The 25,233-nt window shown below is 38.3% G+C and overlaps 1 protein-coding gene across 1 annotated transcript in view; it reads right to left on the bottom strand.

Annotated features, from left to right (window-relative positions):
* ADAMTSL1 (ADAMTS like 1) overlaps positions 1–25,233 on the bottom strand; it is a 263,177-nt gene that overhangs the window by 104,270 nt on the left and 133,674 nt on the right. The window contains exons 8-13 of the mRNA XM_087716110.1: positions 23,273–23,384; positions 19,618–19,756; positions 11,757–11,807; positions 8,350–8,554; positions 4,538–4,685; positions 126–210 (exon numbers count right to left, since the gene is read on the bottom strand). Coding sequence (XP_087572236.1) covers positions 126–210; positions 4,538–4,685; positions 8,350–8,554; positions 11,757–11,807; positions 19,618–19,756; positions 23,273–23,384 — 740 coding nt within the window. The remainder of the gene's footprint in view (positions 1–125; positions 211–4,537; positions 4,686–8,349; positions 8,555–11,756; positions 11,808–19,617; positions 19,757–23,272; positions 23,385–25,233) is intronic.

The following is a 25,233-nucleotide window of genomic DNA, read 5'->3' as shown; positions in this document are numbered from 1 at the left end:
AATATCTCAGCTCTACGCAGATTTAAGTCTATTTCACATTGTAATTCCAACATCATATATAATTGTAATGTGCTGCTTGGATCCTCAAGTGTAATGATTTCAGTAGATAATGTTTTAAAACTTACGTTGGTTCTTCAGAAACTGCCATTCCCTCTTCCAACTCCTGTGCTTGCTTATACCATGGCAATTTAGCTTCAATAGGAAGTTTTTCTAGAAAAACAATTATAGGGAAATAGGAAACATGTAAAAATAATGTAGTTTGAAAAATATAATCCTCTTTTGTAACTTATATAAAGAGGAATTACTTTGCTTTTTATTCCATGTTTACTAAGTATCTGCCAATCCAATCGTTAGTGCACCTAGACAATGCTTACACAGTATAAAGCTTCCTGAAATGTTATTTCACACAATCAGACTAAATTTAATAAGATGAGATATGAATGAGCCTTCTGGCTATGCATACTGCTTTTTGCTCTGCTTCTATGAGAAAGAGAGGAAAACGAGTACTTCTTCAATTAACTGTAGTTTCCTATTTCATCTAAATCAGAAAAGCATGGTTAATAATTTTAGAAAAAGTCAAGATGTTAAACCAACTTCAAAACATAGGCAAATTTTAGTTAATGGTAGATTTCCTGCTGCAAAAGATAGACACCCATGCTTAATTCAAAACTGCCGGGATTGTGTAAAAAGGAAAAGCATGGAGGGGTTGCCTATGAGCCAAAATATATCTTCCTATCTTGGTTTATTCTGTTTGACACAGTTCTGTCAAAGACATGTATAAGCTTCGCACTGCCCATACATTTTCCAGTGTGAAAGATGAGGGTTTTTTCTTTCTTTTCATATTTGTCCAATACTATGGAAACCTCCAGAATGGAGAAGATGATTATTATTACTGATAGGAAGTATTGTACACAAGAGTACTTTTCTTTGAAGCGTACAGAGTGATTCCAAGTTAGTAGGCCTATGCAGTTCAGCACTGCTTGGCCCAAAGTGGGTGGGGGGGGAGGGGCAATAGTTCTTACAGTCCATAAAAAGGTCCTGCTATTTTCCACTTTGACAGCTTATTATGACATAGAAGAAAATGCAGATGTGATGAATGATGGTTCAATAAAGAGAAAACTAAAATAGTTTGGTGATGTCCTTCTACTCAGAGTTTATCAGTTCATCAACATTGTGGATTCAAAGTGAGCTGAATAGTTTTACTGTCATTTTTGAGATAAAGCAGCTCCATTCTCTATCTTTCCCCTCCAAGATCAGTATCAGAGAAACACATTAAAAACATTTGATAAAATATTCAGTTGAGGAGCCAAATTATGTTCTCATGGGAACGGAAATCTGTATTAAACTATGGAGCGGCACTGGCCCTTTAGTGTGACTATCCATAGCAAATTGATAGTCACACTCTTAAAGCAATATGAAATCATCTGAATACAGGGGGCTAATGGTTTCTTGTAGTATTTGTAAAAGCCATATGAATAACATGCTGTAAATATTTTATTATAAACTTTTGTTTTTTCCTTTGACATTACCAAAGAATCTTTCATTTAAGCTATTCAAACAATAACTTCCCTAGCAAGATTGACTTAAGGGTTAAGTGTAGCTGAACTAGTTTATTAGAGCACTCAATACGTTTATTAAAGGGCTCAATACAATAAATTCAATTGACATTGAATAATGTATCTTTAATATTAAAATTTGAGCTTTAGAGACTATGCAGAACATGATATGTATCCAGAAACACTTCTGAATTTTCCTTGCTATCATATTGCACGTCCCCTTTAAATCTGCCATGAAGCGTCTTTCAAAGTGAAATTAAATATACGATTAAAAAAAATAGTCTGAAGTAAAAACCATCAACTTTAGACTTACATGAAGGCATACTTCTCTTTAGTGCAGGATCAGGGCCCTGAATTTAGTTGAAGGGCTAGACCCACACTTCACTGAACAAAATAAACTGAGACCACTCTGTTACATCACTTAAGCCTGCGTGTACATGGAAAAGGACACAGGCAGCTACAGTTTCCTAAATTCTTGTCTATATAGAAGAACATGGAGGATAGGTGCTAGGCAAATTGGTTTGACCTGGCTCTGTAAAGCAAGATTCCTATTAGGAAATAGAGGAGTAACATGCTTCTTGCATGGCTTATATTTCTCTTTTGAGGGAGAAAGACGGAGTGTTCTAAGAGCATTTATTAGGCCCAGCTGAGCAATGGAGATGGTGGAATTAGAGGAGAGATGGGATTCTGGGTGAGGCAGAGAATTCTTGCTTGATTGGACTAGTCAGTCTTTAAGGCCTTCTCTATCCTTTAAGGCCTGTCAAAGCTTCTCTATCCTTGCTTTACCCGCCATGCAGGGGGTCTGAAACTGACATCCCCAGCTCCGTGAATGGGAAAAACGTCATGAAATGTCACATGACAGCAACGTGACGCAGCGAGTTTGACATCTGTGCTTTAGTGTTTGAATTGAGGTGACTGAGCAAAAAATGTAATAAATAAATATATTTGCATATTTTATATCCTGGATAAATCTTTTGTAGAAATCTACATTTGCACTATGGAAGTAGCCAAGCTATTTATTGTTATGTATGAGGTCTCTTTCCCAACTTACCCAACAAAGAATTGAACATTAGAAAAAGAAAAAGAAAAGCCTATTCAATTCTGGGTAAGTGGCTGTCCAGTCTCTTCTTCAAAACCTCCAGTGATGGAGCACCCAAAACTCCCGGAGGCAAACTATTCCACTGATTAATTGTTCCCCCAGTCAGGAAATTTCTCCCTAGTTTTAGGTTGGATCTCTCTTTAATGATCTTCCACCCATTACTTTTTGTCTTGCCCTCAGGTGCTTTGGGAGAATAGGCTGATTCCCTTTTCTCTCTGACAGCAACTCTAGTATTCATATCACCCCTAGTCCTTGCCTTCGTTAGAGAAGATTCGACCTGTAATTGAACAAACCTACCACAGGTTCCCTACAGAAGCAGAGAGGTAGCCCTAGATCAGAGAGAGAGTAGGTGCGGCCAGAGTGGGCATGGCCAGCTCAGTGTCACTCGTGTCGGGGGTGCCTGTGGTGACCTGAGCGCTCTGCCAGAGAAAATGTGCTCCCAAGCTCCATTTTCACTGGCAGAGGCACTGCGGGCCAGTCCTTCGCTATTTTCAGGGCAGCCCCATGGACCAGATCTAAGCACCCTGCGGGCTTGAGTTTGACACCCATATCCTAGATTGAAATGTCTTTGAATATTAGTAGCTCGAATCGGTAATTATGTTGTTGGTTTGAGCTCTTCCAGATCCTCCATGTTGTTTGAGAGGAATATTCTTGATTTCCATTGCAGATAGAACACAAATAAACCAGTGCTGACATTCTATACTGTTCTCTCTTGTGATCCCACTAAAAGATGCAGTCACTTTAGGTGTTGTAGAAAAGTGCTACGTTTGCATTCCCATGTGCTCCAAAGCACTTTTGGGAGATAGAAATTGAAGTCTCAACAACCTATACTGCTTACTAGTCAGTGTCTATGAAAAAAACTGTAAAAAGCTGACCAAGCCTCTGTTAGGTACTACTGTCAGTCTTATTTACATTTTTAAATTTGTAAATAAAGCTAAATTGTTTGTTAAATAAAGGATGCAAGAAACAATTTATCTCACTACTTCCCTCCCCATTGAATTATAAAAAAGATGTCTTGCAGAGACTATTTTCCATTGTATTTTGTCCTTTTTAAACACTTTATTTGTTATTAAATCTCAGAGTTCCAGGCAACTTTACTTGTTTATAGACTTTACTAATTTACAGAATGCTATATTATTTACATTTTACTCAACGAGTGCATTAATGAAGAATTATCACCAGTACAGCACTTCCAAGCCAAATAGAACAACTGGGAGGGGGGGGGGGGAAGCTGCATTGTTAACTGCAAAGATGGATCCTGCTCTTTAAATAATCATAATCTGTAGTTTTCTCATTACACAGCACTATAATGAGGTATTTATGCTACCATTAATTCCTGAAAGGTATTTATCATGGGAACCTATTTTCTCTTTAGTAGCACTTGGCAAAAATTAACAATTTACTTGCAGAACAAAATAGTGGCTAACGGATCAATAATCCTCAGCCAAAGATTGGTACGCTAGTTTAGGAAGGAAGTGAATACTAGAGCCTGAATTCAATTTTGGGACTATTATAAGTTAAACCCTTGATCAGTGGATCCACATCTGCTCAAGAGTAATTTGTCCCTAATTTTATTACCAAAATATATTAGCCCTCTTACTTCCTTTGTGGTAATAGCATTTTCTTTTCCTCTGCCTTTGTTCCATCCATAAAGATACCATATTACAGACAAGTAGAGCTTAAGAGTGATTACATAGGCTTAGAGTCCCTGCCAGGAAATCTGTTTTTGTCAAAGCATGACAATCAGTATTGGCTCCTTAAAAGAAGCCTTAGGCATTAGCTCTCAGCTACACAACCCAAAAGTGCAATCATCTTCCCACTGGGGGAAAATGCACTTATTTTCAATAACTGCTTGCCTGGATTAGGCTGCTTGTTAATTTACCTTTTGGCTTGTAGCACGGAGTAGGGACAATGCATTCCTCTTTGATGTGCGGTTTTGTTTTAGGACTGCAGCCACCGGTATGCATCCCTCGGTGATCAATGCACAGAACTACTCGATACCTCAAACCCTGGCCGCATGTCACTGTGCACTGAAAGGAAAGCCATAATCAATTATTTCTATTAATAACCATGAATAGGTTTGCTGCTCCACCCCTTAACTGGCCACGTGAAAGAGAAACAGAACCTGAATGGTATCATGGACTGTCCAAATATTTGGTTAGGGTTAGGGTTAGGGCTCAGATACTCTGAGGTGCCTATACCTACAAAGATCAGAATTGTGTGGACAACAGTTGTCCATGGAACATTGCAGAGAAACAAATGTTGGTCTTTGAAGAAGCACACCAGAAAAAGCAATAGCAATAGCAGATTTTTATATACCGCTTCATAGGGCTTTCAGCCCTCTCTAAGCGGTTTACAGAGTCAGCATATTGCCCCCAACAACAATCCGGGTCCTCATTTTACCCACCTCGGAAGGATGGAAGGCTGAGTCAACCCTGAGCCGGTGAGATTTGAACCGCTGAACTGCTGATCTAGCAGTCAGCTGAAGTGGCCTGCAGTACTGCACTCTACCCACTGCGCCATCTCGGCACTGATGCTTTTAAACTTTGGTACTGAAGAAGAGTCAAGAATATCATGCATGGCTGAAAACAAACAAATGAATCACAGAGTTCTCACAAATGGCCAGGATCAAATTATGATATTTTGACATATTAGGAGAAACCCAAGAATACTATAATCCTGGGAAAGAAAGAAGAGAAGAGGCGATCAACCAACAATGATGAGTTGATTGAGTTGATTACAGCAGCAATGGGTACACCATTGGAAGATCTGAAAGACCAAGCTGGGGACAAATCATCCTGTAGACAGCCTGTCTGAGTGGCTGTTATCAGCTGACATCATTGGTAGGCACATAATCAACCAATTAAGCATGCATAGTTCTGCAAGAAATTATTATTAGAAATATTCCTGGTTATTAAATTCTACTTAATCCTACTCTATATTTGTTGGATTGTGTGCTTTAAAAAAACCCTAAATGTCTATTGGTAATTTATTAATTATCATTTAAATTTCTAGTTATTCACATTAAGGGATTCCATCTGAAATTTATTGTACACTATGGCTTAATAAATCGACCCTCTTATCCTATAATTTTGAGAAACAATAATTTATTCAGAATGGTCCATGATCATACTTTGGCATAACATTAAAACCAAATAAAAATGGAGACAAATATTTATTTGTCATATTAAAGAATTAGAATATGTCTGAATTATACATAGGTAAAAGGATATTATTAAAATAAAACATTACATTTTTATCAAAATTATTTTATTATCAGTAAAATTGGAAATTTAAATAATCAGGGATCATTATAAGTATTATATTATTTGGCCTCACTACTATATTTAGTCATTTAGCATTATATATCATAACTGAGATACTGATCATCCAGTATCTCTAGTTTCTGATCAAAGAGCAGAACATTATAAATGATAAAATCACTTCATTAGTGAACTTTCATGATTTATAATTCAGCTACTTTAGTTTTATTATTATTATTTTATTACTTTTAAAGATTACAATTCTATATTTCCCTCTTGAAAGCATTTCTAAATAGTATCCAATTTTTTTTATTTTTTCTTTAGTTTTTATCTTCCCAATTTGCTCAACCTTCAGAGGGAAGACAAGGCCCTGACAATACAGGGAAGTGCCCTCCATTCTATTGTAGTCTCCACTGACTTCACAGTTCACACAAAATCAAGACCTACTTGTTAGGAATATAATTCTAACGGTTGGGTTGGCAATATATAAACCATATATTTATTTATAGCAATGCTGTACCTGTTTCTTTAAATCATACTGTAAAATGTGATTGGTTGCTGTTTCCCTCAATCGGCCATAAGAGGGAGCCAGAACGACAGTTAGCTCTCTGTTTCGTTAGATGCTGGGCTGATCTGATCTGAGTGTTTTTGGGAAGCTGGCTGTTAGAAAGTGCCGTGAGCTATTGTAAGTTTTGCAACTGTTAGCAAACTTTGTGTTCGGACTGATTATATGGATACTGGACTATGTTATTTGGATTATCCCTTAACTGAGTAAAAGCCTATTTAAACTGCAGTGTCTCTGTCAGTGATGTGCGGTGAGGGTTACCGTTGGTGAGGCAAGAGCGCAGCAGCGGCGAGAAGCAGCGTCCCCGCCGCTGTGTCCGACAGGCATCTTGTGTTTATGGCGGACATAAACGTGAGATGCCTGTCAGACACAGCGGCGGGGGTGTTGCTTCTCACTGCTGCCGCGCTCTGCTGCCTTGCCCCCCGTCTCCTCCGATGAACAATCCTGCTGCCCCGGCCTGCAGCCAGCCCAGCACCAAGCGGGGAGGACGAGGAGGAGGACGAGGAGGACGAGGAGGAGAAGAGCGGTGAGTACTTGTGTTGGCCGGCCGGCCGGCCAGGCAAGGAGCAGGTTGGGCGAGGGGTGGGCTGGCTCCATCCAAGCTGCTTTTTGCCGCCGTCGCGCTCCACCGCCTTGCTCCCCCTGCCTCCTCCGACGAACAATCCTCCGCTTTCTTCAGCTCGGACGGTGCCGGGACACCCAAGCTGCTGTCGGCAGTGGCGGGAGCCATCTGAGTGGCCATGATCCCCCTCTCCAGCCAGCCAGCCCTCCCACCCCCCCGCCCGACCTGCTCCCCGCCTGGCCGGCCAGCCGGCACAAGGACTCACCGCTCTCCTCCTCCTCCTCCCCGCTCGGTGCTGGGCTGGCTGCAGGCCGGGGCAGCGGGAATGTCGGCGCTTGGCGGCTCCCGCGATGCAAAGTGCCCAGCGGGGCACTTTGCATCGCGGGAGTCGCCAAGACCCGGGTCTGCAGCAAAGACACCAAGCCACCCACTAGAAAATGCTGGGCAGAGAAGAAATTGCTGCTGAAGAAACGGCAGCTGGCGGCCCAGAGCAACCTCTCCAGAATCACCCTCGATGGAAACTGCTAGATTGTGCAGTCGCTCAAGTGCCCTTGCACAGGCATGATTTGCTGCTCCCAGATCAGGAGGCGGGAGAATCAGTGCCTCCTTTGCATACAAATTGTTTTGCTTTTTAACCCTTTCTTAACTTTTAAAAGGCGAAAAATTCCTTATGCAAAGGAGGACCCGAGTTCTCTGGCCTCCTCCTATAGGTAACACTGAGCAGACACCAAGCCACTGTGACTTGGAATCTGGTAGCAACTACCCTGGCTTTAATTATTTTTTAAAAATTCTTTCCTCAGGAGACTGGTGAGGCCCCTTCTCCCCTGCCTCTAGTGACTGCACGTCCCTGGTCTCTGTATACTGGTTTGTGTGTTCTCCAACACAACTCTCACAATGCTTCGCTGAACGTACTCGCTCTTCCAATGGGGAGCTTACCTAACACTACCCACATCTTTTTCACTATCAACATTCAGGTCTCGTGTTCTATACTGTATCTCTGCTCTCCATTATATCTTCATTTCCCCCCTAAAAGTAGCATAACAACTTTCTGCATGGTGTTTTGCCTCAGTATCCCTTCTACAAAGAATCAGTTTCATATTTAAATTATTAAAAGGTTTGACCGTGTCTACAAACTTCCCCTGCATAGCCTTTAATTAAACTAGATCTTTTTCCCCCCATTGCTGTACTTATATATGGATACCAATGCGGAAAGGATTGTAAGTATTTTCATAATGCAGACATTTTAATTACTTTATTTCAGTTACTGTAAATATAAAGTTCAATAATGAAAAGAACGTAATTACCGGAGACCATTCCTGAGCCAGCCACTTAGGACAATCAAAAATATTGCAAGGCTGAACAATGGGCATCCTGGGAGTGTACATGCACTTCCACTCCTCCACAGAGCTGACCAATCCCTGGATGTCTTCTTCCACACAAGAGACCGTGCGGCTTTGAATGCCTCCTCCGCAGGAAGAAGAGCAGGCAGTCCACGGGGTGCTTTCCCACCTTCAAAACAACATAACAGTTGAGAAGAAAGGCAACCATATCTGGTCTGTGTAACTGCAAGTACTTTAGACTACAGTCGCATTTCCCTAGTAGAAGGAGCAAAGCCCTGCCCTACAGGGGTGGGTTCTGGCAGTCACTACTGCCGGTTCAGTTGTGTGCGCTTTGCGCGTGTGCATGCACTTAATTCATGCTGTGTGCATATGTGCAATGCAACAAAAATGCTTCTGCACATGTGCAAAAGCAAAAAACAAGATGGCGGTGCCTACAGCGCCGGCGGGAGAACTGGTTCAGGGACATGGCAGGCCTGGGTCACTGCTGGTTCCAGCGACCTAGGCCGCCAAACCACTACCAGGTTGGCCGAACCGGTAGGAACTCACCACCGCTGCCATATTACTTGCTTGCACATCCAATAGTTCAGCAGCCACTACTTGGCTTTGAAATGTCCAATTTCTGATAAAAATGATTGGGTTAAGATTGATTCTGTAACATGACATAAACTAAGGAAATTGGAATTCCATTCAATGCATGCTACTGTATATAACCCTAAAGAAACTTTGAAGCTTCTATCATTCTTTATTACACTGGTCTACAAATTTTTGGAAATTATTAACCTTTGAGATAAAATGTGTTAATTTTACATATTTTGATTAGATGAATTAGAAAATAGGTGATAATGGTGGTGGTTTTCAAGATATTGCGCAATAAAGATGTATACACAGACACAGACAGGTGTCTAATGATCATGATGCCTCGCAACCTCTCGACAAAGTGCGACAATGAAAATGGTACCACATGGAAGTATATGAATTTATCTTCACTTTGAGAACAGCAAGGCAGATGACTATGAAAAACATGTGGAAAATTTGCTTAGGTCCTATAAATCACTTGGTGCAAACATGTCATTGAAAATTCACTTTTTACACTTGCTTTTAGACTATTCCCCTTTGAACTGTGGGGCAGTGAGTGATGAGCATGAGTAGAGATTTCACCAGGTTATTGCAGGCATGGAGAAAAGATAGCAAGGGGAATGGAGTCTGTCCATGTTTGCCAATTACTGCTGGAGTCTCCCCAGGGATGAATCTACTACAGTTCACAAGTGAAAAGTCAAAAAGCGCAGTTTAGAAGCCGAATAAAGATGAAACCTACTGTTTAATCTGATGCTAGAGCTTGTCAGTTTTTCATGCAAAAAGCATGAAAATGTTACATGAAAAACCAAGAAATGAATGGAAAGTTATGCTATTGGTATCAATAAAAAGATAATTTTATAACAATTGGTGTGGCACCATTCTCACTGCTATATCACATTTTGCAGAAAAGTTATGGAGCATAATCACATACACCCCTTGTAATTTTGAATTATTTTGACCGGAATCTGTATCTTGGAAACTGGAGCCAATTAATACTCAGGACTTAATTTTCTTTTATTAGTGACCCATTCTGGTAAAATTAAGCTACCTTTATTTCTGAGGCTTTCTCCTTGTAGATCAGTGTTACCAGTAAATTTTCCAAACGCTATAGTGTAATATGTATGTACAATGTGTGCGTCTATGCGAATCTGTATGTATATATGTAAGCATATATTTATGTATGCATGCATGCATGTATGCATGCATGCATGCATGCATGTATGTATGTCTGTCACTCATGCTGTAGTCACTTCCTCTCTTGACTATTGCAATGCTCTTTATATGGGGCTGCTTGGTGCTCTCTGAGCTTGCTTGTTTTCTTGCAGACGTTTCATTAGCTAGCACTAATACTGATAAAGTTACCTAGTTAGGATAATGAAACATATGCAAAAACACAAGCAAGCTCAGAGAACACCAAGAACCCCTCATTTCAACACTAAAGTATATATATATATTTATTGATATGGGGCTGCCCTTGAAAAGTACCAGGAAGCTCAAATTGGTTCAAAATGCAGCAGCTCACATGGTTTTGAGCAAATATTTGCAAATGACATCTCTCCTGCAGGAGTTGCATTAGCTGCCAATCTGATTCCAGGTACAATTCAAGGTGCTGATTGTCACCTTCCATGAGCTACATGGCTTGGGACCAGGTTATCCAGGAAAAAAACCTGTTTATTTGCAATTGCTTAAACTATATCCTATAGTAATTAATAGGACACTCCATAAAAACCATATTCCATTCCAAAAACGGTTTCACTTAGATTGGTGATTCAGCTGTTGAAGATTTGAAAGCATTTTAATGAATTTTGATCAATGCAGCACATTATTATTTCCTATCTTGAAAAGTTTCTTTAGTGCAGGAATCAGAAATAACACCCTCTCTTTCTCCTGCTAAGCATATAAATTTATATGTATACAAAAGCAGGGATGCTATGTGGCAGGGATGCTATGTGAATAGAGATGCAACTGTACAGTTGAAAGATGGTACAAGGGAAGCATTCCCAGCTTCTCCCTTACCCCACTGCATATATAGGAGCTGAAACCAATGCCTACAGGACAGGGCTCCAGTTATTATCCAGACCTGACTATACACAATCCCACTTGATCTCCATTTCTTTGGGGTTCATGGTTCATCCCATGAAATCCAGATAGGTATATCTTAATCATGCCCATATTTCTAACACACCCAGGTTTCAGTGATAAACACCATCTCTATATTTTTGTGTACAATTAAATCAATGACCAAGATGGTCTTTATGGATAGGACTGGTATTCAATAGCACCAGCCTGAGATTAAGGTCTCCCACAATTGATTTATGTGGGTCATGAAATCTTGATTTTGAATATTTGAAATTAAGATGATTGTTCTAATAAAGAGATAAATGTTATAATTTCTTAATGTTATGAAAATGTCATTAAATGCATTTTTGACTGGACTACAAATGCAACTAAGAAGATAAATCCAATGAAAATGCAAGTGTTCACTTAGCAAATTTATCCACGCTGTGTTATAGGGAGGAAGACTATGAAATTTTATCTTAGTTTCATGTGAACTTTCCAGTGGAGAGAAAAAAACTCTTTATTATTGTGTCATGAACAATTATTCTGTATGAATACTTAGGACAAAAGAAAGTCATATTTTGCTTGAATTGTAAAGAAAATCAGAAAACAATGCAGAAAAAGCACCAGAATAAGAACATTTGGCTGGTGAATGATTATCACTCTGTTAGCTTGCCAATAAAACACACAAAAAACAGTTTCTTATATTTTCTAAATAGAGTATTTGGTTTACATACCGAGGAAGAGGATGGTAGAGGTCATAGGGCATGATCTGCTTGTATCCATCACTGTTAGGAACAATAATGCCAACCCTCTGAGTAGAAGGTACACACAATAAAATAAACACTAAATGATTACATTATACAAAAACAGCATTAGATAATTAACTCATTCTACTTGTTCCTACAACCTATAGACAAAATATAAAGATATAAGGAACCAGACACCTTATTTTGCAAAAGATCTCATAAACTGATATAGCCTGACTAATTAGTTCATATGAGAATCATAATAAACATTGAAATACTGCTAACAAACATCTTTCTAGAATTAAAATTATGAGGAGAAAGAGTTAGTGCATATTTTTTGATGAATAAGAACAGAGAACTGTACTTTCTCCATATTAAAAAGGGGAATTAAATCTACATCTATCAAATGGGGAGAAATTCTATTAAAATTTAAATATAAATGTTAGGGAAGTCAGAGTAAGAGAAAGTGTGATGGTATAGGGGGAGAATCTTGAATCTTGATCATGATTATTTACTGAGAAACAAAAATGCTCTCTACTGATTTCCTAACATTGCAGTATAATAATTCTGTACATAACTTTAATTTTTTCAGATTCTTCGGTGTACTTTTTTTTGTTTGGGTTGTTTTGTTTGGCTCTGCAAATCTAACAACAATTATAATTTGGATTATATGCTTTCCAGATGTTTTGTATCACCGATTAATATATTGGGAGTATTCATTATCAGCCTATGCCCTAATATGTCTCTTTAATACTTAAATATTGATCGAGAAAAATTAACATGGAAAAGCAATGCATTTAAGAGGTAAAATTACATACCTTACATGATCATTAGCAAATAATAAAAACAACAATGACAAAAGATCAATCCTGTTATAACATCAGCTATGCAAATCTGTATGAACAGAGGCAGTTTGTCAAACTCAATTTGTTAAATGCTTCAGTTGGGCTTTTTAAAAAAAACTAAACTGAAGTTTTTACTCCACATGATAAACAAGCAATAAGATACATCTCAGCTAATCTTCCATTTGACTGCACTGACGTCAAAATCCTAAAAGTACTGTAGTATGCGATTAGTCCTTTGATCAATTTTGGCCAAATGTGAAGCCATTTATTTCCTTGTCAACTGTAATCATTTGTTGTTGTTAGTTGCAAAGTCATGTTCGAGCCATCGCGACCCCATGGACAACGTTCCTCCAGGCCTTCCTGTCTTCTACCATCCTTTGGAGTCCATTTAAGCTCACGCCTACTGCTTTGGTGACTCCATCCAGCCACCTCAATCTCTGTCATCCCCTTCTTCTTTTGCTGTAATCATTTAACTCATTACAATTTTCATTCTTTATGCTAAACACAAGAACTTGAATAGTTCGCAGGGGGCAAGAAAAAAATATTTTCCCCCACCGTCTAATTTTATAATATTCATTGGATATGTGATCTAGTAGAAAGAAACATTTTGCTCTTACTGAATGGAAATATTCTGCCTGGAACTTGGTAGTCAATTTCATAACCACTAATTTTTTGAATTCCTCAGAAATAAATATAAAATGACACTACTTATCTATTACATCTGCAGACGCTTGACATTTCTATCTAGGTAGTGAACATATAACAGGTTAAATCTACAAAAAACTGCCCCATTTATTCACTGCAGCTAAATGCAATACAATCAGCTTACATTAGTGGCTGTCTAATAATAACCCCTATGAGGTCTACTGCTAGTGAAGCAGGAATCGGAGATGCCAGACAGACATATTAATATAAAAAAGGAGTAGATATCTACAATTTTCAAGACTAGGAAAAGAATTACCAATATACCATGACTCAAAGAAACAGGAGCAAAAGGCTAGGATTTAAACTCTGACACTGACACATACATGTTCCCAGATCTTCTTTGCCTATCTGCATGTGTGATTGACACAAAAGCAAATGTAAGGATGTATGCATGTGCACATGCGTGTGCACACATATACACAACAGATCACTTCTGTTTGCAACAATCAACTGATCTAAGCCATGTCAAATCTGAGAAGCTTTTCCTGTTCTATAAACTCAAATGTTTATTGCTAAATAATCTGGTACAGTCTGGCAACCGTATAATCCAATGACCAGTTGTTTGAAGTGAGTTTGCCTCAAATACCCCCTCTGAAAACCACTGTTCTTTAGAAATTTCATTCAAAAAATTAAAATTTAAAACTATCTGGTCAACTGTTCATATGGCTAAGCTTCGAGCCGGTAGTGGAAAGATACAAACAATAACAGACAGTTGTGAGGTATTAGTTAAAGCTGAGTGCTCATTAAGCCTGAATGGAACTTTATGCATATATAAAAAGGAAAATGATCCATGCACAGGTTTTATCCATTGCATCAAAGCTTGCTAAACTGAGGACTAATAGATCAAAGGTTCACTGTATTATAAAAATTACTTTCTGGCTACCAAATCACTCATCTCTTTATATTTAGGTGGAAGCAATTATACCTTCAATTTATTTTACTACTAGTTGTTCGGCTCCAAATCATACTATGAGTATAATAAACTACATGTAATCCAAACTGTACAGTAATGTTAGTAGGAGAATGTAGCTTATTTCATGGAGGCCAATTTTGCTAATGCAGGATGGCAATTATTATTATTTTTTCCCATAGTGATAGTTCAATAATTGCAGGAATTTACCATGATTGGGAACTGTTCCTGTAATCATTGCTTATCTTCTTACGTTTATTGTGCCAAAGATTGGCAACAGGTAAGCTGGCATCCCTCCGTGCACATTAGTGAACTGAACTGCAACCAGTAAGAGGACAGTTATCTTCCAGTGCACCTAAGGTCAGAACATTAGTTTAGGGGGTTCACAATATTTACAACTCTGTCCCCCAACAGATGGAAAATGGCAGTGATTCAAGAAAGGCAGGGGCTGCTTCTGCCTCTTTTCCATATCAAATTCGCTCTTCCTAATGGAAGAACTATCAGTTTTCCAACACAGTTCGGTGGTTTGAATCCCTACTACAGGTCTCCTGCGCAAGCAGGGGGTTGGACTAGATGACCTTCAAGGTACCTTCCAACTCTGTTACTATTTTACTGTAGATACAAAAGTATTAAATTAATTAGGCTAAGAACAACTTTTGCAACTGAGGTCTGTTCAACCTCGAAAATGAATCAATGAAAATTTAAAGCCACCACAAATACTGCCTAAACAATAATACAGTGTCCCTGCAATTTTTTTAGCCCAAGAGTCAATTTCAAAACAGCCCTAAAGCATCCACGTCTGATTTTCCTGAAGAGTAAATTTATTCCACATACAAACCATTAAGAAGAGGAGCTCTTTAGAGTCATCCTTTAAATTAATTCTTCAGATCAAGTCTCTGTATTGGTTTAATTCATATTGACACAACAGATCTAAGCATGGGCTTCATTTACATACTTCACTTTTCATATAACTAGCTGTAAAGGGTCTAGCAACAGGCTAATCCTCTTCTTTTCCTTTTCCTAACAGCTTTAAACCTGGGAAGCAGGAAGATTACATGAAGAGGACTCTTCCTTTCCATTTATGCAAACAAACTAAATCAGGAATCTACAATTCCTGTAATAGTTGCCTCCTTACTGCTATCTATTTAAATACAATCTGCAGGAGGGAGAAAGCTCTCTACTGAAAGATCAAAACAATAACCACATAAATAGATGTCCCAACCAGTGGTGAAATTCAATTTTTTTTTTACTACCAGTTCTGTAGGAATGGCTTGGTGGGTATGGCAGGGGAAGGATACTGCAAAATCTCCATTCCCACCCCCCTCTGGGACCAGCCAGAGACGGTATTTGCCAGTTCTCTGGACTACTCAAAGTTTCTGCTACTGATTCTCCAAAACCTGTCAGAACCTGCTGAATTTCACCCTTGGTCCCAACTTTTAATGACTCACACAGTCCAGAATAAAGATCCAGCCTCTACAAAGTACCCATGCTTTTGTTCTTCTGGTACACATTAGGTCCTAGTAATTGTGGCTTGTAAGGGCAGCTAACTCTTCTTCAGATGGAACCATACACATATTTTAAACTAGCCAAAGTTATTATTATACAAAATATGCCACTTCTGAGTGGCCTTATGAGAATGGATGTAATGGAGATAGAAATATGATTTTGCTGTCTCATTTGCCTTATTGAAGATGATGATTCTGATGAGTTTATCTATTCAGTTGTGTCCGACTCCTGGCTATTCTATGACCAAGTCTCTCCACATCCTCTGATCTTGCACTATTTCTTTGAGTTTCTCTATGCTCTGTCTGTCGTCAGCGTTGATGATGTCCAGCAACAATGTTCTTTGGCGGAGTGGTTTCCTTTTACTGCTAACTCTTCTGAACATAATTGGTTTTTCCAATGAATTCCCCCATATGACTGTCAAAATAAGTGAGATGCAGTTTCATGATTTTGCCTTCCAGTGATGCTATGGGTCTGGTGTTATGGACTCTAGTACTTGCTTGTAAATTTGCCTTATTATTACTATCTACAGTATTCAAGTACATTTCAGTATTGTGATGACAGAGTAAGGGGAAAGTGGTTAAGAAATTTCCAGCAGAATCTGCCAGTTTGAAATGAACTGAAGAGATCTCTATGACTAGTAAAGAAGGCATTGTCTCAGGACTTTTCCAATGCATGTTTTTATCCATAATAAGCACATATACGGCCTTTTCCTTCTCACATTTGATAAGAGACCCATATTCTACTGAGCACAGAAACCTGAATCCACCGTTTGTATTGAGCAGAAAGCAACAGAGCAATTTAGCTCCCCCACCCCAGGCCCTCTGCTCAAAACCACAGTCTCCAAAGTCCTCTTAAACTGGTATGAAAATGTAATGATACCTTACCTCAAACTGATGCTTGGCCATCCCTAGTTATTTCACATATTTGCTCCAGTAGTAGGATAAAGAATTGAGCCCTGTAGTACTTTGGTGAAATTGTGCCTCTTCCCTACCCAAGGGAACCAGTACTACAGTAGGAAAGGATCTCCACATGGTCAATACTATTTTAAGGAGAGTTGTTATCCTCAAGGTCCTGATGTAGATCATGTAACCAGAATGATCATTACTGCTTTGATTCCATGTCTAGTCTGAATCTGGACTGAAAAGGATTTAGATAATGCACTTCATCTAAGACCCTCTTTGACTGAACCATCACTTTATTCTCTACCACATTATCCAAATTGGCAGGTTGGAGACAAGATAATAGGGTTCAGATAAGGCTGGATTGAGATATGGCTTCTCAAAGAGAGGGCACATAGCTCTTACGTGTCAAAGCAGTGTCACCTAGTCTTGAATCTTCCCACTCAAGTCCTCCTTCCCAGCACCTCTTGAAAAAGCCAGAATCCAAATTCCGCGCAATGAAGCTCATACTGCAAAGAATTTACGTACTTCTAACATTAAATTATCTTTCGCCTTCCCAGACTATAACTACACAATTACAATCATCTCTCCAAAAAGCTGTTGACATAAATGTATTGAAGAGGAAGAGATTCCCTCGACTGCAAGAATCTACACCTGCTACCTCATCATAAACTGGAACTGAATTGGCAAAGGTCACACAGGCCTTTGTGCTTTCAAAAGCTGTTTAATTCCAATCAGTGCCATTTTGGTTTGTTCACACATGTATTTAGGTTTTTTTAAATCTTGCTGTATGCTCACTGTCTATTCTTTCCCAATCACCTGTACACAACCAAAACCTTCTCAACCACACAGATCTGTAGTGCATTATTCTAGTATCTATAGAGAAGGATTTTTTAAAATCTCTCTTTCTCCCCATCTCCCAGCCTGCATCATGTAGCTACCTATCTTAACATATCTGCCTTTGAATTATCAAGCCTGTGTACAAAATTCAATCGGAAAATAACAAGCTGAATTCTCAGAAATAAATGGAATATGTGAGTCATCGGTTATATAACAATAATGACAAAAGGGATTATCTACACCTGCTTTGATCTCTTTTGGAGAACCAGGTGTTTATCTGCAAATACAGTATGTGGGCTCCATTTTTCTAATTAATCAGACTTGTTCAGAATTCAGAGCACGGATCATCTGTATACTCTAACCAAGTCTTGTACCTTATATATATATATATATATATATATATATATATATATATATATATATATATATATATATAAGGTGTTTATCTGACCTTTCTTGCCACATTTTTTAAGTGAATCATTGCAGTTGTTTAATTTAGTAACCTGGTTGTTAAGTGAATCTGGCTTCCCCACTGACTTTGCTTGTCAGAAGTTGGCAAAAGGTGATCATGTGATCCTGGGACACTGTCATAATTGTCATAAATATTAATCAGTTGCCAAGCATTTGAATTTTGATCACGTGACTGTGGAAATGCCACAACAAGCCTGTGTACAAAATTCAATCGGAAAATAACAAGCTGAATTCTCAGAAATAAATGGAATATGTGAGTCATCGGTTATATAACAATAATGACAAAAGGGATTATCTACACCTGCTTTGATCTCTTTTGGAGAACCAGGTGTTTATCTGCAAATACAGTATGTGGGCTCCATTTTTCTAATTAATCAGACTTGTTCAGAATTCAGAGCACGGATCATCTGTATACTCTAACCAAGTCTTGTACCTTATATATATATATATATATATATATATATATATATATATATATATATATATATATATATATATATATATATATATATATATATATATATATATATATATATATATATATATATATATATATATATATATATATATATATATATATATATATTTTCCTTAGACAATCCAATGCTGTGTGAGGCTTATATGGCATGCAATATATTTTTTATGGGCCACAGGAACTTCTTTCAGTGAGACTGCAGACAGCAAAACTATTCATATTGCTCGGTTCATCTTTTTTATATATCTTTTCTGTGGCTATATATTCTTGGCTCATGTTCTTTCTTTGAATCTAATAGTGCCTTAAATTTAAATTTCTCCTGTTTGTACAATCTCTTTCCATATTGTTCTATTTTTTACTTTCCTTTTTAATTCAACGTTTAAGCTGAAATATCAATATAAAATATGATTACAAATTGTATTGAAATGTTTTAAAAATACAAAATATTACTTTTTAAGCCTCTTTTTATTATAAAACTCTCCTGTCATTGTATAACCTATAAATCATCTGCCTTAGTTATTATTGCTACAGTTAGTCCTCAACTTACAACAATTGAGCACAAAATTTCTATTGCTAAATGAGGTATTTGTTATGGGAATTTTGCCTTATTTTACGACCTTTCTTGCCACATTTTTTAAGTGAATCATTGCAGTTGTTTAATTTAGTAACCTGGTTGTTAAGTGAATCTGGCTTCCCCACTGACTTTGCTTGTCAGAAGTTGGCAAAAGGTGATCATGTGATCCTGGGACACTGTCATAATTGTCATAAATATTAATCAGTTGCCAAGCATTTGAATTTTGATCACGTGACTGTGGAAATGCCACAACAGTTGTAACTTCAAACGGTCACTAAACAGACTATTGTAAGTTGAGCACTACCTGTACTCATGATAGGATAAAAAAAATTAAATATCTGAATATCCATTCAAAAACATTTTCATTAAAAAGAACCAGGCTGATCTAAATGTCTTCTTTTATGTTATTCCATGTTAGTTTTCTATAGCTCTAAAGATGTTTGCTAGTTGAGGAAGTATTTAGCTCTTAATAAATAGCGAGACACTCTTATTGTTGTTGTCCAAATGTAACACAAACATTCTATCCACATTCTACTAAGGAATCTCTGAGAAGTTTTAAAAGAGAATAATTAACCTGTTTGTATTTCAGTATAAATGGCATCACAAAAGTATTAACTGATGTACCTTGCCGGACAAGGATCTAGGTTGCACTCTTGGAGTTTTGGCTTTGGCTTGATGTTTTCAGGGTAATAATGGCAATATTGGTCAGCTACCACTCGATTGCTTCTCAGATCGTAGCATTCAGAAGATGTAAGCTGATAACCTTTAAAAAAAACTCATATTGTGTAAAGATAAAAACAGTTTCGCAGTTCCACATCAACAAGCAAGTATAGTCTACTAATCTGAATAATAATGAGGTTCCACTAGGCAACCTACTGGGTCATTCTTCCCTTACCAAAACAGAGAAACAGAAGAACCACAGATGGGCAAAAAAGCAGTGGGAATGCGGGCGACTTTCAACTTCCTGCAGGCTTCCCCACTGACTTTGATTGTGAGAAACTGGCGGGAAGCATTGGAAATCACGATCATGTGGTGGCAACTGACTGTGGCGAGGCTGAAGCAGCCACAATTTTGTGAATATAACCGGTAGGTATGAAGACTCTGGATATTTCAACACAGGAATAACGGGTCCTAGATTTGGCATGCTTTCTTTCAGTTAGCAGGTTTGAGACAACTTGATTTAAAAAAATGTGCTGTGATGTACTGTTTGAGCTAACTGAAGGTTACAAACAGATAAGAGAGTGTTAGTCATATGTAGATAGACAGACTAATTGTAACTTGATATAGTAACATTCCTGCAAGAGATGTTGTTTATGGTTTGTAATGCAAAACTAAAACACAGCACATACACCTTCTAAGGCTAAGCATAACCATATTTGCTAGCATACGATATCTCATTAGAGGATTTTACAATTAAAAGCATGTTGATTTATAGCCAATGTACAATAGTGATTTTTCCGTAGTAAATTTTTCTTATAAAAACACCTTAAAATTAAAAGAAAAGAAAGAAAGAATATTTTTTTTAATGTTATTAAAGAAGGGACAAGCTGTGATGGTAGTGTTGCAGCTCAGGAAAACAACACTTTAAAACTTTTGTGGAAGCTAAGGGCCACTGTAGGTAGGGCATGGTAGAAATGGATTTCTGTTACATGAACTAGTGCAGTGGGAGTGAACCTTTTCAGCACCAAGTGCCCGAACCGGAATGCGTGCATGTGCACCGGAGCGCCAGAAACCCGAAGACCAGCTGGATGGTGCACATATGTGCTCAGGAAACCCAAAGACCAGCTGGATGGTATGCGGGGCGGAGCGCCAGAAACCTGAAGACCAACTGGCCGGTATGCATTCACATGCCAGCCACTTGGTCTTCGGGTTTCTGGCACGCACATGTGTGCAGGGCAGGTGGTCTTCACACACACCAAAGCACTGGAGTGCCGGAAACCCGAAGACCAGCTGGCAATGGCGCATACACCCACAGAGAGGGCTCTGCGTACCACCTCTGGCACGCATGCCATAGGTTCGCCAATATGGAACTAGCGTATGCAACACACAAACACATCTCTCTCTCTCACACACACAGTTAGCTATTTATTGATGTTTTTGTTGTTTTATCTTAAATCTTAAATTTCATGTATCTTAAATCTATTTTAATGACACTGGATCAGTTTCCATCCATTATCATTAAGCTGCAAATGAATTTGGAGCTAAATGCAGCCCTGGGCTCTAGGGCAGCTCACCTAGTTATGTAAATCAAATATATATAAATGATCGTTCAAAGTTGATGAATTCTGCTTGCAGTTGGTAGAAGTGGTGTCATTTGTAATTTGGCTCTGCTTGTCTGTATATGAACATGATTCCTTACTTCTACTTAGCTCACCCCATGTGATACTTTATGCTTCTCTTTTAGTGATTTAATGCGCCAGATTGCTTCCCCCCCTATACAAATCTTGAACTTCTAAGGGCAAGTATAGAAAATGAACATAATAAAGAAATAAAAAGAAAGAAAGCACAAAATCTCCCTAGTTACTCATAAGTTCTGGGTGATTTATCTTTTCTCTTGAAGCCCAGCTTTGCATTCTTCAGTGGAAGCCTCCTTCTGTGCATTTTTCTCATTCCCCATCTCTAATTTCCTACATGGGAGTATCAGCTGTGGTTATCGCATTTCAATTACCAGAAGCCAATTGTCTTTTCTGCAGAGAAGGTGCTGCTACCCTTAACCACAAAGGCTGGATAGCTCCCTCTGAGGTTTTATTTATGAGCCATGGTGACAATTACTGGAGTGAAATGGAGTCTTCAAAAATTATTAAACCTTCAGTGGGAAGGTTAAACCATAGGCTGTTACTCGCACTAAGAAGTCATTATATATAGGGCTCTGTATGCATGAAAAGGTATTAACCTTTCTCCCTCCATTTGATTTAGGACAAGTAATAACTTGGAAGTCATGCTTTAAGAAAGTTACAGGTCTGGCATTTATTTATTTAGCGTATGGCAACAGGTCTGACAATGAATATAGTATAGAATCAGTAAAAATAATTTTTTGTCTTGATAAAACGATAGCAATGCTACCTGGGCACCAAAGTTCAGCTATGGGATGACTTTTTAAAAATTCTCAGCCACATCAAACCAACTCCAAATAATAATAATGGTTATACCAGATGTACTGTAGTGACAGCTCCTTACCACTGTCATTTTTCATGTGAAGAACCAAAGGGAACAAGGATCAAAAAGCATGAACCTGTTCTCTGCCCAGCTCTATCCATATTATAAACCCCAAGCCCAGGAGTACTGTAGATTACCGCTTCAGTCCTGCCTTGGGCTTATGTATTCTCCTTATTCAACTAGACAGCAATTAGGAAATATTGTATATATTTTTAATTAAACAAAATGCATGACTTCAACTCCTCTTTCACCACAGAAAATTTGTGTATATAACAATTATTTCAGGAACTATATTTTTAGATTGTAATCAATAATTTTATAAATGTGGAATAATTAAGAAAAGATAGATAGGTTGTGAATAAGGGAACAAACCAAAATAAATATTGATATTAAAATTTAGGGATTGTAGTTGTCTAATAATCTGTCACTTTTCCATTTTGCCTTTAGAAAAATACAATTTATTTTAAAAATAATAGACTGAAAATGAGAGATGAGAACTTTTTCTTTCAAGATCTTTCTGGAGGTAGCTCTGTAAAAAGGTAAAGGTTCCCCTTGCACATATGTGCTAGTCGTTCCCGACTCTAGGGGGTAGTGTTCATCTCTGTTTCAAAGCCAAAGAGCCAGCGCTGTCCAAAGACATATCCGTGGTCATATGGCCAGCATGACTAAATGCCAAAAGTGCACGGAACGCTGTTACCTTCCCACCAAAGGTGGTTCCTATTTTTCTACTTGCATTTTTACATGCTTTTGAACTGCTAGGTTGGCAGAAGCTGAGACAAGTAATGGGAGCTCACTCTAGTACGTGGTGCTAGGGATTCGAACAGCCAAACTGCTGACTTTTCTGATCGTCAAGCTCAGTGTCTTAGTTACTGAGCCACCACGTCCCTCAAGTTGTACTGTACATATGGTAATTAAAGACAGGTCAGAGCACTTCCACAACTTCAAAATAAAGACTCTATAAATATTTACAAAAAAGGAAAGAAGGAAAGCAGGAAGGCAGATCCATAAAAAAAAAGGCTTGGTGAAGTTTCAACAGAAACTTAGGAAGTCACCTTGAACAAACTTGGTGATGTATATCAGTATTTTTTAGAATTACAGTGCAGAAAAGTGTTATATTCATTACCTCCACCACAGGATACAGAACAAGGAAAAAAATCAGTTTCTCTCCATCGGTGGATAATAGGCTGATAGAAAATAAATTGAACTGTACTGTCAGCAGCACCAACGTAATGAATCTGAAAAAAAGAAAAGCTACAGGTAAAGTTATTAGTCTGTAATCCAGGTATAATTAGAACAATGATTTCTAAAACAGATTATCTTAACAATGTAGAATTATGTTATAATAAGTGAAAGTCCTCCATCGTTATCTTCAGATAAACAACTTCTGAATCAAGAAGCATAAACTCAACACTTGTGCAAAGGGGCTCCCAAACAGAAATGGCAATTAAATATTTAAATAGATATACGGTGTACTACTTGCCTTTAAACTATGAACACAGCAATCTTTTTAGCCCAGTCATCTATCTTGCAGGGTGAATCCTAGATTATCATAGGTAATAATTTTTATAATGATTGGTTAGCTCTTCTATTTTGGGGGGGGGGACGACATAAAATCATTAGTCCAGAACAATATTATTTCTTAAAATAAAGTGATTATTCTAGATAAATAATGAAGCAAATAAAAACAATTGAATTATCAGCTTCCTAATGCTGATAATTATTGCTTTTCTAAAAGGTGTCAGAGATGTTTTGGCAAAGTGTACTCAAAGAAAGCAGTCAAACCAAAAATCAAAGATATGGATCATAGGTTGTCAAATGCTTCCAGATAGGGCTGGAAAAAGATGTTCATAAAAGATTTACTTACAGTTATGTGAGAAACTTCTGCTAGTCAATGCAGACAAATATTAACACACTGATGTATGTGCATTGGAAACAAGAGGCCTAAGATGTCCAACCTATGTGGCAGTGGTGGGTTTTAGATGCCGGCGCAGCCATACACCGGGCATGGGGCTGGGCATCCTAGACGGGCATTGCTCTGCGACACCCAGCTTCCCGGCGGGCAGGTGGGCCAAATGAGCCACCATACCGGTACGGTGGCCGCTTTTCCCGGCTACTCCCAGTACAGCCGTACTGGGCTGTACCGGGCCGTAACGCCCGGAACCCACAACTGCTATGTGGGTGTCAGAGTTCCAAGTAATACACCCATAGCAAACAGAACTCTGAGGCAAGTAAGTTCTTCAAAGAACAGGTTTATTGGCACAGATTGGTGAAAACTGACTCTAAAGGTTCCCGCAGTTTTCACCTAATTAAAAGTAAAAGTTTTTTCCCTTTCCCCAAACAACCAGTCACATGGTCCAATCAGGGTTCTGTCCAGGTGCTGTCCAGCTGTCCAGGAGTGATAACATCACTCCTCCACTTTTCAGCCAGCTGTTAGAATGTCCTTGGTTCCCAGGGGAAAGTATATTGTTTTGGCTACAAAACCCCAGCTATCTCTATTCTTCCTTCCCTAACCCTCATCTCCATTGTGACAACACTGAAGCCTCAAAGATGGCCCCAGTCAGGCCAGCTTCAGAGTTGACAGTGAGTTTTGCCCTTGTATGGATTTGGGAAAAGCTGACATAGATAATATTGAGCTTACATGATTGTATCTATATGTACCAAGTTCCTGTGCTTATTCCCTTGGTTCAAAAACCACTTTGTTCAAAAACAAAGAAATAAACCAGAAGAAAGGAAACTATCAGAGAAGAAAGTGCCTTGTTTTTACCCCCTCCGAAACAGAAGAGAAACACTATAACAAAACTCAGAATCCCTAGGTTGCAAAAAAGAAAGAAAGAAAGAAAAAAAAGAAAGAGGTCATAAAAGAGGAAGGCAGAAGTGCTTTAGACATGTTGAAGGATATAAAAGTTTTAGTCTACTGATGAGAGCCTGCAGCTTTCTTCTAATCAAGTTAACAGTGATATATATATCCCCAGAAGGAAAAAAAGAGCTATAGGCTGAAACATTGCATGTTTCCTACACGGTGAAGGAGGAGGCCTCTTGGATAACTACCATTTTGCTCAGCAAAATGTTTTTAATTCCTTGCAT

Source organism: Thamnophis sirtalis, unplaced genomic scaffold (assembly GCF_051295495.1).
Source record: "Thamnophis sirtalis isolate CommonGarterSnake01/CBP01778 unplaced genomic scaffold, rThaSir2_p1.2 scaffold_5, whole genome shotgun sequence".
NCBI lineage: Eukaryota > Metazoa > Chordata > Lepidosauria > Squamata > Natricidae > Thamnophis > Thamnophis sirtalis.
The sequence above is the reverse complement of the archived record's forward strand: the minus strand, read 5'-3'. Positions and strand labels throughout refer to the sequence as shown.